The following is a 15067-nucleotide window of genomic DNA, read 5'->3' on the forward strand; positions in this document are numbered from 1 at the left end:
TGTGCACCACAAAACCTGGAGAGGTTTGTGCACCAAAAAACCTGGAGAGGTTTGTGCACCAAAAAAGCCTCGAGAGGTTTGTGCACCTCAAAAACCTGGAGAGGTTTGTGCACCACAGAAACCTGGAGAGGTTTGTGCACCAAAAATACCTGGAGAGGTTTGTGCAGCACAAATCCTGGAGAGGTTTGTGCACCACAGAATCCTGGAGAGGTTTGTGCACCACAGAATCCTGGAGAGGTTTGTGCACCAAAAATACCTGGAGAGGTTTGTGCACCAAAAATACCTGGAGAGGTTTGTGCACCAAAAATACCTGGAGAGGTTTGTGCACCAAAAAACCTGGAGAGGTTTGTGCACCACAAAAACCTGGAGAGGTTTGTGCACCACAAAAACCTGGAGAGGTTTGTGCACCACAGAAACCTGGAGAGGTTTGTGCACCACAGAATCCTGGAGAGGTTTGTGCAGCACAAAACCTGGAGAGGTTTGTGCACCACAGAAACCTGGAGAGGTTTGTGCAGCACAAAACCTGGAGAGGTTTGTGCACCACAGAATCCTGGAGAGGTTTGTGCACCAAAAATCCTGGAGAGGTTTGTGCACCACAAAAACCTCCAGAGGTTTGTGCAGCACAAATCCTGGAGAGGTTTGTGCAGCACAGAAACCTGGAGAGGTTTGTGCAGCACAAATCCTGGAGAGGTTTGTGGCTGTGTCCTGGGTCCCCTCCTGGGTGGGCTGCAGGGGGAAGCCCCTGAGCCCTGGGATTTCCTCACCTCCATCCGTTTGATGCCGCCCACTCCTCGCCCGCCGTAGTAAGAGGCATCCACTGTTGGCCACTTCTTCTTTGGCAGCCCATCATCATCTTCCTCCTGCAAAACAGCACAGGATGGAAGCAATCAACACTCCCAGGCTGTGCTGGACAGGCCAGGTTCTGCTCTCTCTCCTGTTGTTTTCCAGAGGATGGACACTCATGAAAGGAAAATGTTTGCTGATATAAACACCACCACCACTTGAAAGGTACAGGCCAGCTCCAGCTAGAATGAGAATTTGGGATTTCTCACCCTTTCCCTTCAGCTGGGGCTGTGCAGAGGCAGCTCATGGCTCCCCGTGCTCTCCAGGGCCCAGGTAAATCCCCAGACTGGAGTTCAGGTAAATCCCCAGACTGGAGTTCAGGTAAATCCCCAGACTGGAGTTCAGGTAAATCCCCAGACTGGAGTTCAGGTAAATCCCCAGACTGGAGTTCAGGTAAATCCCCAGACTGGAGTTCAGGTAAATCCCCAGACTGGAGTTCAGGTAAATCCCCAGACTGGAGTTCAGGTAAATCCCCAGACTGGAGTTCAGGTCTCACAGGATGCAGAGAAAGAGCAAGAAAATGAGTAAATTCTCTCCTGAGTGACAGCAAACTTGGGGTGCCTTTGGAAACAACGCCAGTGGGAATGCCCAGCTTGATTGAGAGGAGCTGCCCAAGAGGAATAGGATGGAAAAGCCTCATGGAAAAGTCACAAGAATGGAATTAATTTCTGTAATGAACGTGGGGCAGCTGCCCACGGGAGTCCCTGTGGCTTCAGGGAGCCAGAGAGAGCCAGGCCCTGCGTGAAAAATGAGATTTAAATTCTGTATCCTGCCCTTGCTGCAGCCACATCACCAGGCACAGAGCTAAAGGTGCTCAGCACCTCATGGTGACATCCAGATCAAGAAAATGCCCTTCAGTTTATTTAAAATGAGCTAAAAAAAAAGCTCTAGTGCTAAAGCTCGAGTGAAATTCAAGGTATTTTAAATTTTCTGTTGCACTTTGGAAGGTCAGAGCATACACAGAGCTCTTAGAGCTCCTTTCCCTTTAATTTCTACACTTCAGGCTGTGAACTGGCGAAGCAGAAAAGCAGAGTTCATCAAAAACGTGAAGTATTTCCTGTGAAAAACGTGGAGAGAAAAGAAAAATGGTCCCTCTCTCATTTTTCTTCTTCTTTCTCTAATTTTTCACAGGGATCTGGCTAAACTCCAAAACTTAAGAGCTTTCCAAAACTGGAAAAGCCAAAAATACTTTGAAATTGAAACTCCCCATCAGGAAAACTGAAAAAATGGGTGGAGGGGGGAAAAAAAAAATAAAAATCAAGAAAAACTCCAGTTTTTACAGCAACCAAAACCATTTCAGTTTATCCAAACACAGAAACTGGGCTGCAAAATGTGTCCTGCTCTAAGGGAAAGGTGAAAAATTGGTCACAACTACCAGGTTCTTCTCTTCAGAGCTGATCTCTTCTCTCTCTGGCAGAGCTGCAACCCAAGAACTCAAATATCTCTGCATGAAGTTTTCCATGAGGAATTTTTTATATTAAATAAAAAAAAAAAGGGGGGGGGGGGGGGGAAGCAAAGCCATCTAAATAATTTTCCTTCAGCAATTCTCTTTCTCTTCAGTTCAGCACAGACCGGACTCCTCACAACAGGAAATACCAAGGTTTAGGAAATCTTCCCTAAAAGCCCTGTGAGTCCCCTCGCTGGGAGCCAGGACGAGAGCGCACGCACACAGAGGGACAGGGACACTCAAAAAACAAAGGAGTCACAAGTTTTCTGCAGGATGAGCCTGTCTGTGTGTTTGGAAGGGCAGGGGAGGTTTTGCAATCCGAGCAAAAAGCCCCCGGCAGTGATGTCCCGCTCTTGGCTGATGTGCTCGCCACACACGTGGGGAAATGGGGAGGAAGAGGCACCCAAATCCCACATCCAGCACCCAAATCCTACATCCAGCACCCACATCCAGCACCCAAATCCCACATCCAGCACCCAAATCCCACATCCAGCACCCAAATCCCACATCCAGCACCCAAATCCCACATCCAGCACCCAAATCCTACATCCAGCACCCACATCCAGCACCCAAATCCCACATCCAGCACCCCAAATCCCACATCCAGCACCCAAATCCCACATCCAGCACCCCAAATCCCACATCCAGCACCCAAATCCCACATCCAGCACCCCAAATCCCACATCCAGCACCCAAATCCCACATCCAGCACCCCAAATCCCACATCCAGCACCCAAATCCCACATCCAGCACCCCAAATGTCACATCCAGCACCCAAATCCTACATCCAGCACCCACATCCAGCACCCAAATCCCACATCCAGCACCCCAAATGTCACATCCAGCACCCCAAATCCCACATCCAGCACCCAAATCCCACATCCAGCACCCAAATCCCACATCCAGCATCCAAATCCCACATCCAGCACTCAAATCCTACATCCAGCACCCAAATCCCACATCCAGCACCCCAAGTGTCACATCCAGCACCCAAATCCCACATCCAGCACCCCAAGTGTCACATCCAGCACCCAAATCCCACATCCAGCACCCAAATCCCACATCCAGCACCCCAAATGTCACATCCAGCACCCAAATCCCACATCCAGCACCCAAATCCCACATCCAGCACCCCAAATCCCACATCCAGCACCCAAATCCCACATCCAGCACCCAAATCCCACATCCAGCACCCAAATCCCACATCCAGCACCCCAAATGTCACATCCAGCACCCCAAATCCCACATCCAGCACCCACATCCAGCACCCAAATCCCACATCCAGCACCCAAATCCCACATCCAGCACCCAAATCCCACATCCAGCACCCCAAATCCCACATCCAGCACCCACATCCAGCACCCAAATCCTACATCCAGCACCCACATCCAGCACCCCAAATCCCACATCCAGCACCCAAATCCCACATCCAGCACCCCAAGTGTCACATCCAGCACCCAAATCCCACATCCAGCACCCAAATCCCACATCCAGCACCCAAATCCTACATCCAGCACCCAAATCCCACATCCAGCACCCAAATCCCACATCCAGCACCCAAATCCCACATCCAGCACCCAAATCCCACATCCAGCACCCAAATCCCACATCCAGCACCCAAATCCCACATCCAGCACCCAAATCCCACATCCAGCACCCCAAATCCCACATCCAGCACCCAAATCCCACATCCAGCACCCCAAATCCCACATCCAGCACCCCAAATCCCACATCCAGCACCCAAATCCCACATCCAGCACCCCAAATGTCACATCCAGCACTCAAATCCTACATCCAGCACCCCAAGTGTCACATCCAGCACCCAAATCCCACATCCAGCACCCAAATCCCACATCCAGCACCCCAAATCCCACATCCAGCACCCCAAGTGAACACAGGGATGAATTTTCATTCCCTGCCTGCATTTTCCCACACGTGGCCACATCGGGGCTCGCACCTGAGGAGCTCCAGCTCTGCAGGGTCAAAACCAGCCCTGGAAAATCCAAGTGCATTTAAGGATGCTGGAAACTGACTGTGCAGAACTTGGCAACTTTCCACCCCCAAAATCTGCTTTAGATGGAGCCAGAGTTTCTTTGAACAAGTAAGAAGAGGCAGGACAGAGCTGCATTTCACAGTCAGGGATCCAGATCTCTAAGTGCTGGATTGCAGAAAACAAAAATCTGTGTTTATCTCAGAGGTCTGGCCAGGCTCTGGATACTTTGACCCTGACCTGAGGGAACCTCATCTGTGGGTAACACAAGGATAATTTAGGCTCCACAAGGGACATCTGAACCACTCAGGGTAAGAATTCAAACTCAATTTGGCCAGATATTAAAAAAAAAAAGAAAATAATTTTGGACAACTTACCCCTCTCCCCACCCTTATAATTATTTTCCCAGTTGTCTCTGAATTTTGTCAGGATTCAGCATTTATAGAAACTTCTGCCTGCACTGAGGGCTGAGCTGTGACATGATAATCATTTCTCTGTGTGAGAGATGTCAAATTTCAGTGTTGAGAGAGCAGAGGCAAATCCAGCTGTCCTCAAGACTCCTTTCTACCCCTTCTCCCAAATCCCAGATTTCCCAAATCCCATGGCCACCTCTCTGCTTTGGGACACTTTGGGGACACCTTGCTGCTCTCAGGGAATGTTTCCTCCTGCTGGGGAAGATTTTGCTTGGTACCTTTAAGGCTCTCCAGAATTTTCTCTGCCTTAACTTCAGCTTCGGACGAGCTCATCCTTGAGACACAAATGTTTCTCAAACCAGCCTTGATCCTCACAGAAAGTCCCCGTTTGTCCTGGCCCAGATTCTTGGAGGTCCTGCCTGAGGTGAAGCCCCCCCAAGAGCAAAGTGTGTGCACAGCTAAGAGGAGCCCTGGTTCTGGTGAAAGAAGGATTCGAACCGTTCCCACAAGTTGAAGTTCCTACAAGGTGATGGGAATCAACACCAGGATGGGATTAAAGCCAAATCCCACAGCCACTGCCTGGATATTTCACATGAAATTGGCTCTGAAAATGAAATTTGCCTATAAAACTCCACACCTCCATGGTGTAATAGCTGCCCCTCATCCACTGCCAGTAACAGCCCCACCTTTCTTCTTTTAAATGCCTCTCTCTTGGAAGGTTCCTTTTCTCCTGCTCCCCATTTCCACAGCTCACCGTAAAAAGGGAGTACAGGGAAGGAGAAGCATTGGCAAACCACTGGGACCTGGCTTCATTTTAGGAATCGATCTCCTGCCTTGGTGTCTACAGAAATTCCTATCAGATCCTTTCTCTGGAGCTTGTTTTGCCATCTCCCCTTCACGGCTTTCCAAAAGGAGCAAGGGAGACAATTTGGAAAAGGATAATGAGCAGCAGTAATTAAACAACTTGGGTTAGTGGAAGGTGTCCCTGGCCATGGCAGGGGGTGGAGCAGAAGGATCTCCTCCCAAGCCAAGCCATTCTTTGATGATAAGTGAGGGTCCAAGCAGCTGGATGTCCTTTAGTCATTCTCTGTCCTCGTGAATGTTGTGGGAGAGACGAGATCCCAACAATCGCTGCGGATCCAGCCGAACACGGGGCTCTTCCCTTGGCTGCCTGCAGGGAGTGAAGTCCCTCCTGTCCCTGCTGCCTCCCAGGACGGTGCTGAGGCCCCTGAGGGGCTGCAGAACATCCCCTTGTCCCCAGCACGTCCCTGGGGGTGTTTGCTGGGCTGTGTGTGGCTCAGAGGACACCAGACACAACAATTATCCCACTACAGGCTGCTCCGTGGCTTGGCTCCGGTGCCGCATCCGGGATCTCTGGGGATGTTGGGTGACAGAGCAGGAGGGAAAAAAGGGACTGAGAGATGAGGAAAGGGCAAGATGTGGGCGTCTGGTTGATCTCCTGCCTGGCTTTGGCAGACTCCAGGGAGCTTTGTGTCCCTGGACTGTGGGAACAAGCGGTGCCTGCACAGATCCAGCCGTGGGTCCAGTCTGTCCAGGACTGACAGCAGCACAGTTCTGGGCCAGGGAGTGAATAAGGAATTGTTGGAAGCTGCAGAGCCTTGCAGTTGGGGTTTTTTGGTGTATTTTGGGGCTGGGTTGCTGCAGCAGAACCAACCTCAGCCTTGTGGCGAGCCTCTGCTCTGAGCTGGGCAGAGCTGTTCAAATGAGCCCAGCCTAAAGGTGATGGGACACAGGAATAAAAGCAGCTGCATCTTCCTCCAGAAGGGTTAGAAAAAGCCTTCCTATTCACTGGAGGTAGAAGAATGTGGTTTTGATCCACCTTCAGTGAGTAATCACAGGCCAGAGAGGTGCTCCTGGCTCCTCCAGGCTCTCACCTCTTCCGCTTGGCATGAGCTCAACCCTTCCTGGCCTAAGTGAAACCATCTGTCCTTGCCTGGGCTTCACCCTCAGCATCCCTGAGCAGCACAGGGGGAGCTGACAACATTCCCAATTTCTGAATGAATTCATTGGCAGTTTCTGGCCAGCAATGATTTCCTTCACCAGCAGTGAAGAGCCTCCAGTGTGTCACGTAGGGCCTCTGAGACAGAGTTCAGTAAAACCCTTGGCGGGTCCGATGGCAGAGGCTGCTTCCCCCTCGTTGTTGGAGTGTAATAATTCATTCTCCTTCCTCCTGTGGGCTTCAGCTCCCAAACCTGCTGATGCAAGAATTCCTCATCTTTTTTTTTTTTTTTTTTTTAAGTGGCCAAGAATTTGATGAGATGAGAAGAAAAAAAAACCCAACTGTGACCCTGCTGCCGAAGGGACATCACAGGAAGGAAGAATGATGTATTTTGATTAATTTCAGCAATTGAATCCCTTGGCTTGGAGGCATGTGTGATGCAGAACAAAGCATGTGCAATTTGAGGTTAATATTTCCCTTTTCATTCAGAGGACAGAAGCTGACAAAGCTGGTGGATTTTCACCCAGCCTAAACAAACGGGAAACGGGCCAGGAGCCTGCAGAGAGAGGCACAGGGGGCACTGGGTCCACGTGCAGACCCCCCTTGGGAATTCCCATTCCCTTGGGTCTGGGAATGCTCTGGAGTTTGCTTCAGGTCTGGTTTGAAGTGCCCCAAGGTGGCCTTAGGTCCCACAGCCCTGGACAGAGCCAAGGCTGGATCTCTGCTCCTTGCAGATCCCTGAGCTTTCCTGAGCCTTGACTCAGCCCACACGCCCTGGGCCAGGCTTCATGGAGAGTGGAGAGCAGCATTTCAGCTGCTTTTCCACTTGCAAGCTGAAGCAGGCAATGAATTCGTCTCCAGAAGCAGAGAGCAAGGCAAACCACCCAACCAAATCACCCTGAGCACAGACCTAAGGCTGATTCGACTTGCACATTGAAGAGGAACTGATCCAAACCTCAGTGCAGTCAGTGGAAAATCTCCCAGTGCCACCAGAGCAGCCTGCACAGAGCCCAGGGATGCAGTGAAATCCCAGGGAGCAGGACAGAGACTCACTGCATGCTGAGAGCACAGAGAAAGGCAGATGGAAAACTGGGCACGTTCCTGGGAACAGTCTGCTCAGGAATGGGGGCAGAACTTTAACCACTTTTGGCAAGACTCACCTAAAACTTGCAAGGAGAGTTAAGATGGAAGCTTTAATGTTGGTTTAGTCTCCGTTAGAGCTTCCCTGGCTTGTGCAGCTCCACTGATGTCCAGGGGATTTTGCTGGGGTTTTACATCTGCTCTGAATGTGCCTCACACAAGGACCAGGAGCTTCCTCTTCTCCCATCAGCTGTGCTCCAAGGGCTCAGCGCTGGGAGCTCCCAGCAGGACTGGTTTTACATCCCAAACCACCAAAAGCATTACTGTGCCATTCCAGGGGGGCATTCAGCACATGCTGAGGTTCCAAAAACTCCGATTAAACACAGGCTGAAGGGCTGTCCCTTGTGTGAATCACAGCCTGAGCTGCCCTCTCCTCAGTGGAGGCACTGAACTCACAGATTTAATCACCTTTTGTGAGGAGACTGAACAAAACATCGTCCTAAACACCCAGGAGACCAGGGCTCAGTGGCACTCACCTCGCTGTCTTCTGCAGGAGGTGGGGGAGGCTCCTTGATGATCTGGAAGGATTAAAGAGAAAGAGAACCATGAATTCAGTCTTTGCTCTCTAGCACGACTCAAAGAGAACCATGAATTCAGTCTTTGCTCTCTAGCACGACTCAAAGAGAACCATGAATTCAGGTTTTGCTCTCTAGCACGACTCAAAGAGAACCATGAATTCAGTCTTTGCTCTCTAGCACGACTCAAAGAGAACCATGAATTCAGTCTTTGCTCTCTAGCACGACTCAGATGCCACCAGGAAGAATCCAGAGGAGAAAACAAGAGGATGTGCTGCTGGCACACCTCTGTGGAATCACGGGGTGGCTCTGAGGGTGGGCAGGGGGTGTCCCAAAGCCCACAGAGACGTTCCCAAGGACAGCTCCACACTCACATTGCTCTCTGGGTGACCTCTGCCCTGTGTGAGGCAACAGAAAATTCAAACTCTGATATCCCTGACTCCTAATCTGCCACGGTCAGTGGCTGGCTCTGAGCATTGATACTTCTCCTGAACCACCTCAGGAAAATCAGCATCTCCTTCTCCTGCCCTCTGCCCACTTGTACAAATCCTGCCTCAAATAATTCAGTCTGAACAAAGGCTGGGAAGCAAAAGCAACGTGAAGCAAAATGCCCTGGGGACATTGCAAAGCAGTGATAACCCCCAACCTGTGTCCCAGACCGTTCTTTCTTCATTCCAGAAGGCTCTGCCACCTCATGCTCTTCACTTCTGTGCTTTTCATTTATCAGGTTAATGTAGCTCACTGTCGTAAACTTTAAACACATAAATATATATATACACACGTATGGCTGACTGAGGTTTCTACTAAAGAATCAGGGTGAGGTTGCAGCCTGGCCCAGGATACTCTCCATGGAAAGCATTTCAGTTTCTGTGGGTGTGAGGCCATTATTTCATGCAGAAAGTTTGCATCCAGGGCTTGGCAGGCTGCTGGCTGCCAGCAGAGCCCTGCATCCAAGAGCAACAGAGAGGTTTCCAAGGGGAGGGCAGAGCCACCAGGCACGTCCCACCCTGTCCCTCACCCTGGCATGGGCTGGGGAATGCCCCAGGGTGGGTTTGCTCTGGGGGTTTGGGTCCATCTGGAGCAGGCAGCGCTCTCTGTGCACCCCAGGCCATGGGGCAGGGGCTGGCTGAGCACCAGCGCAGGTGACACTGAGTGTGCTGAGCTCTGCTCAGGGCTGGGGGTCAGGACACACGTGTGGGCTTCGAAATCACCCTAAAAAAAACCCCAAAAAAACCCCCAACAACAACCAAAAAATCCCCCCAAAACAAAACAACAACCCCCCCCAAAAAACCAGTCCCAAACAGCAACAACTCGGCTGTTTAAATGCAGAAAGGGAAAATTGCAATCACATTAAAGGCCCTGAAGATATAAATATTTACAGCAATTCCTCTCACTCGTGTTTTTCCTCCTGTGATGAGCTCACTGTTTTTATTTTCCTCTGCAAAGCAGAGTCATGCAATGTGGCCATTAACGAGGAGCATGTGCCTCTGGCTGGGGAGGAGACAGGGCTGGAGCTCTTGTGTCCCATAGAAACAATAAAAAATATGAAAATGATGAAAAGTAGATGAGAAGTGGGTGATACGTGCCCAGGGAGGTTTGGAGTCCCCATCCCTGGAGGTGGCACTCAGTGCCCTGGGTGACAAAGTGGGGACTGGCCACAGGCTGAACTTGGTGATCTCAAATGTCTTTTCCAACCTAAATAACTCTGGCATTCTGTGGAAAGTGGATGAAAAGTTGTCTGCATGCCAGTAGTACTCTGAGGAAAGGAAAGCCTGGATATCAGCATCCTCAGAGGTGTCAGATGGAGACAGCACCATCTCCTCCGTGTCCCTTGACACGATCAGCACTGACAGAGGGTGCAACTCACCAAAAGGCACAGGACACCTTCTCAGATTAACCTTGTTCAGTCTGACAGGCAGCATTTGTCAACAGAACTCCTTTTGAACCAAATCCCTGAGCACTAAACCCATCAGACACTGTGAAACTTCAGATATCTGATCCAAAATGTACCTGCTGGGACCTCCTGGTTCCCCCCTGCTCCAGGGGAAGGAACATCACGGGTTCCAGGGGAGTTTCATTTACATTGGAATGAAACATCAGAATAAACCATCCGAATTTGGTCCAGCTAGGCATCCAAACTTCTCAGCCAGGATCACTGGAGGTTACACACCTGGAGGTGAGGAGATGGCTGCATTCCATACATCTGCATTCCTTCCCATATTCACACACATGTACACACAAACTGACTGACTGCTGTAAACAGATCAAGTGTTTTCTATCACAGGCAAAGAGGGGGGGAAAAAAGACATTCCTTCCATTTTTGAGTGCTTTGCACTTCTAAGAGCAACTGGGCTCCCAGTAAATTGGCAGCAGGGGTTGGTTAATTTGGACAAGTCTAGAGATGGGGGAGTTCAGTCTCCTGTGCCTTTGAGCCTGTATGACCTTTCAAAGTTCAAGTCTTACAAAAAAAATCTCATTTCTGACTCGCTGCCCAGGCCTTCAAACAACACAAATCTTTTCCTTCTCCCTTTTGGATTCTTACTGCTACAGCTCTGTGTGCATGAAATCCTTACTCTGGGGCAGCCTAACCCTGAGACCCTCATTTGGGGCACTGAGACCCTCATTTGCGGCACCCAAACCCTCGTTTGGGGCACCCAGACCCTCGTTTGGGGACACCCAGACTCATTTTGGGGACACCCAGACTCATTTCGGGACACCCAGACTCATTTCGGGGACACCCAGACCCTCATTTGGGACACCCAGACCCTCATTTTGGGACACCCAGACTCACTTTGGGACACCCAGACTCACTTTGGGACACCCAGACCCTCTTTGGGGACACCCAGACTCATTTTGGGACACCCAGACTCACTTTGGGACACCCAGACTCACTTTGGGACACCCAGACTCACTTTGGGGACACCCAGACTCACTTTGGGACACCCAAACCCTCATTTGGGGACACCCAGACTCATTTTGGGGACACCCAGACTCATTTTGGGGACACCCAGACCCTTTCTCTGAGTGGCAGCCCAGGGCAATGCCAGGGCCCAGGCCCACAGGCCCCACGCACTGGGCACAACCAGAAACAACCCAAAAGATGGAAAAACGCCATCAAAAACGCCATCCCAGGAGCCTGTGAGGTCACACCCACACGGACACCTGGTTGTGGCCGTCCAGGTGAGCCCCAGGAGCCGCTGAAGGAGCAGCTGGGAGCGGGCCAGGCCCGGCACACGGCGAGCTCGGCCTGGCGAGGCCGCGGCGTTTGGCCACAAGCGTTTGGGTGAGCCCAAACCCTCCCTGGGCTCCTCTCCCTGCGTTTGGGACAAGCAGAACACGATGCTTCAGCCTCGGGTTTGCTCTCCAGGTGAGGAACACCTGAGGGGTTCCGCACAAAAACCTGGTGAGGCTCTTTTGTTCCTAAGGGTGAAGGTGGGGAGAGACGGCCCCTGGCTTTCCTTGGCTTTTCCTTTTTCCTTGGAAGGAGCTTGGAGAGCAGCTGTCAGCATTTCCACACGCTCAGCTGTGAAAATTCGGGACAGTGAAGTAATTCTTTGCCTTTCAGCACCGTTCCCAACACGCCCGTGAAGGACAGGTCTCTGTTAGCTGAGCCACTCCGTGTCCCATGGAGGAGCAGCTGTTTCTGATGGATAACCCAGTGGAAAAGCAGAGGAATTCTATCAGCCACCTCCTGGCAGGTTAAAAACATTGGGAGGGATAAATTTTCTGTTGCCCTGAAATTTCTGTAGCCAGTCAGGCATAAGAAAGCACAGGCTGAATCCAAATTTTGCATATTCCAGGAATGTGTCTAGGATGTTTTCTGTCTTGGGAGCCCAGAAATCTCCAGCAATCACACAGTAACTATCCTTGGAGTTTTCCATGATAAATAGGGGCAATATGTTTCTTGTCATCTGCTTTAGGATGGGACAGATCATTTCAAATGAAGCAAACAGTACAAAATAAGAAACAAAGGACTTTGCCTCTAATTGGGATTACAAGTTTGGAAGCATGCTGTTAACTGAGCAGATTATTTTTGTCCTTAATTACCTTCATTCTTCTGGAAAACACCGAATATATATTCTTGCTCTCTTAATAAACAAGGATTTTTCATAGCATTAACTATGATCCATCTGACTAATTTCCTATTTTTTTTCCCTTACATATTTATAGTTTTGACCTCTCAGTCCTGTGACTGTTTCATATTTGAGGTATGAGCTGGGTAAAGGAACATTTCCTTTTTTTTTGGTCATATCTTCTGTGTCTTCTCAGTATCCATTAAATCCTCGGGGATCTGCTCTACACCCCAAAGCTAACACAAGCAGGGCTTGTCCCAATTTCTTTGCCTGCAATAAAATGCAATCTTCTTCTCAGAGATTCAAGTAAGAGGTAAAGGAAGTCCAATGGAAAGTTAACTCATCCTTTTAAGTTCACCTCTTTTGTCAGCCTGGGAGGAGATTCAGGAAGCTCAATTTTAACAGATTAAAACTGCAAGAAAAGGCCTCTTCACCCCAAAGATTTGGAGGTGAACTGTACAAACCAACTTCAACACAGGAACATAGTACATGTCAAAATCATCCACTTCTGAAAGACAGGACGTCATGGAGAGAAAAATAATTCTCTTAATTATTTATATTTAATCATCTTAAATCATCCTGGTGCAGTCTGGGGCTGAATGGGGCTGGCATGCAGCTCTGCAGGGAATGCAGGCAGCAATGCAGTGTCTGCACAGGTGGTTCCCTTTCCTGCTCCACTCACACAGATAAAGCAGCCCAGAAGCCCTGGGGTGTGCTCCAAGCGTCTGACCCGCTTTCTTGGCAAGACCACAGCGATGAAATCCCTTTTCTGGGCAAAGGAAAAGCATGGTGGCCACTTTGAGCTGTGCACAGGAGCTTTCCCTCACAGATTTCTGCTGAATTTTCTGCTTCCATGATCCTGTTCTCCCTTCTCAGCTCAGCACAGCTGCAGAAGAGCTGTGTGCTCACGGGAGTGGAATGGGATCTTTGTAAGGAATCTCCATCCAGCCAAGGGGGACCCTGCCATTTTATAGCTCTTCAGGGTTGCTGCAGAGCCTATGCATTCCCTCCCCTTCTCTTCCACCAGTTCAGCCATGTGGTTTTAATCTATATTTTCTGTATTTTCTCCATCCAGCTCTTTGTTTCCAAAACTTCTGGTCAGCTGCAGTACAGACTGAGAGCCAAACAGATTGCTGGGTTCTTCCATGCTTACTTCCAGAAAACAGCTTTAAAGTTAAAACTGCTGTTAGGTGCTCATAGCAACACCTCATTTATCTGCCAGCCACACCCCTGCATCTAAAATCACTCTAGTATGAAAATGAGTGAGGTGGGGCAGATTTTCTAGTGGGCAAACAACCCAGCCCAGCCTCTCAGCCACCCTGGATGGCTGCAGGAGGGAGGCAGAGACTCAAACCTGGGAGGAGGTGATGGATGAGCACCATCCCAGCGAGGGAGATCATCCCAGCACAGCCAGACCTTCCAGCTATTCCATTCATTCTGTTTTCACTCTGCATCCAAACCCTTGAAGCAGCTCCATTTCCAAGGTGCCTGCAAAGTCCTCCTCAAGACACTTTTGGGGGTTTATTTCCTCTACATTTAACCTGAGGCTCATGTTGGCCTCCTAGCCAGAACAATTTCAGGCCTGGGCAGCTGAGCATCCTCCTGCACACGCAGCTCCTGCTGTGCGTGTCTGGAATGGGAAGAGAAGCAGTGACTGGGGGAAGGCAGGAGCTGGAACCTGCTCAGCTCAGGAAAGGTGGGGTCACACCCCACTGGAGGTGTCTGTGGACTTGTTTTCCTTCTTGCCATCATTCTTGTTGTGAGTGCAGCGCTGGGGAGTTCACACAGCAGAATTGCTTCTTTGTTTTCTGTTATTCAATAAACCTACAACCTTTGGGGAGGTTAGTGCCTGCCTCCCATGCTTTGGTAATATCCTCCACAGGTATCCAGGGAAATTTTTGCCTGTGCTGGTGTATCAGGCACAGCAAAGAGTTATTACTGCTCTGATTCACTAAGCAACAATTGCCTCTACTGTAAACCGAGTGGTAAATTCCAGACTTCATCCCAGAATACTTCTGAGACCAATAAAGCTGGATACATTTGGAAACAGCATTCCTTCATGGGCTCGTGCCAAGGAGATACTGGGTTCCAGATAAACCTTCAGAGTGAGTCTGTTGACTCCAGTCCATTTACTCCAGGGAAGAAGCTGGCTCAGTGTCTTTCCTGAAGAACTGCTGGATAGTAATGACTCTTATTTAATTAAAAAGCATGCCAAGAGGAATTTCAGGGTTTAGAAATGTGCTTGTCACTCAGAAACAAATTTATTCTTGGTAGGAGAAGAGTTTGTTGTGTTTTTTTTTCCTTTTTCCCCTGGACACATCCACAATTATCTCTGAGACGTCCCTGGGCTGGAATCCACGGCGATGTCTCCGGGTCTGTGGTTTGGTTATTCGAGGTTGGAGCTCTGGGCTGTTGTGCAAGGCAGCTTCTCTGCCCTTAATTCACTTCTGACAACACTGCATTCCTCCCTGTGCCACTTCCAGAGCAGCCACAAAGCTCTGCTGGGCTCCCTTTCCCCATCCCCTGACAGGCTGGGCTCCCCTCCACGGGTTTATCTTTAATTTCACAGAATTTTTGCAGTGCACAGCGAGGCTCTGCTGGGCTCCCTTTCCCCATCCCCTGACAGGCTGGGCTCCCCTCCACGGGTTTATCTTTAATTTCACAGAATTTTTGCAGTGCACAGCGA

The 15067-nt window shown here is 49.9% G+C and overlaps 1 protein-coding gene across 1 annotated transcript in view; it reads right to left on the minus strand.

Annotated features, from left to right (window-relative positions):
- ANTXR1 (ANTXR cell adhesion molecule 1) overlaps nucleotides 1-15067 on the minus strand; it is a 51624-nt gene that overhangs the window by 10572 nt on the left and 25985 nt on the right. Inside the window, exons 15-16 of the mRNA XM_088068335.1 lie at nucleotides 8270-8311; nucleotides 765-860 (exon numbers count right to left, since the gene is read on the minus strand). Coding sequence (XP_087924461.1) covers nucleotides 765-860; nucleotides 8270-8311 — 138 coding nt within the window. The remainder of the gene's footprint in view (nucleotides 1-764; nucleotides 861-8269; nucleotides 8312-15067) is intronic.

Source organism: Pseudopodoces humilis, chromosome 30 (genome assembly GCF_049639895.1).
Source record: "Pseudopodoces humilis isolate 2021_Gansu_Grassland_sample_001 chromosome 30, ASM4963989v1, whole genome shotgun sequence".
NCBI classification, from domain to species: domain Eukaryota; kingdom Metazoa; phylum Chordata; class Aves; order Passeriformes; family Paridae; genus Pseudopodoces; species Pseudopodoces humilis.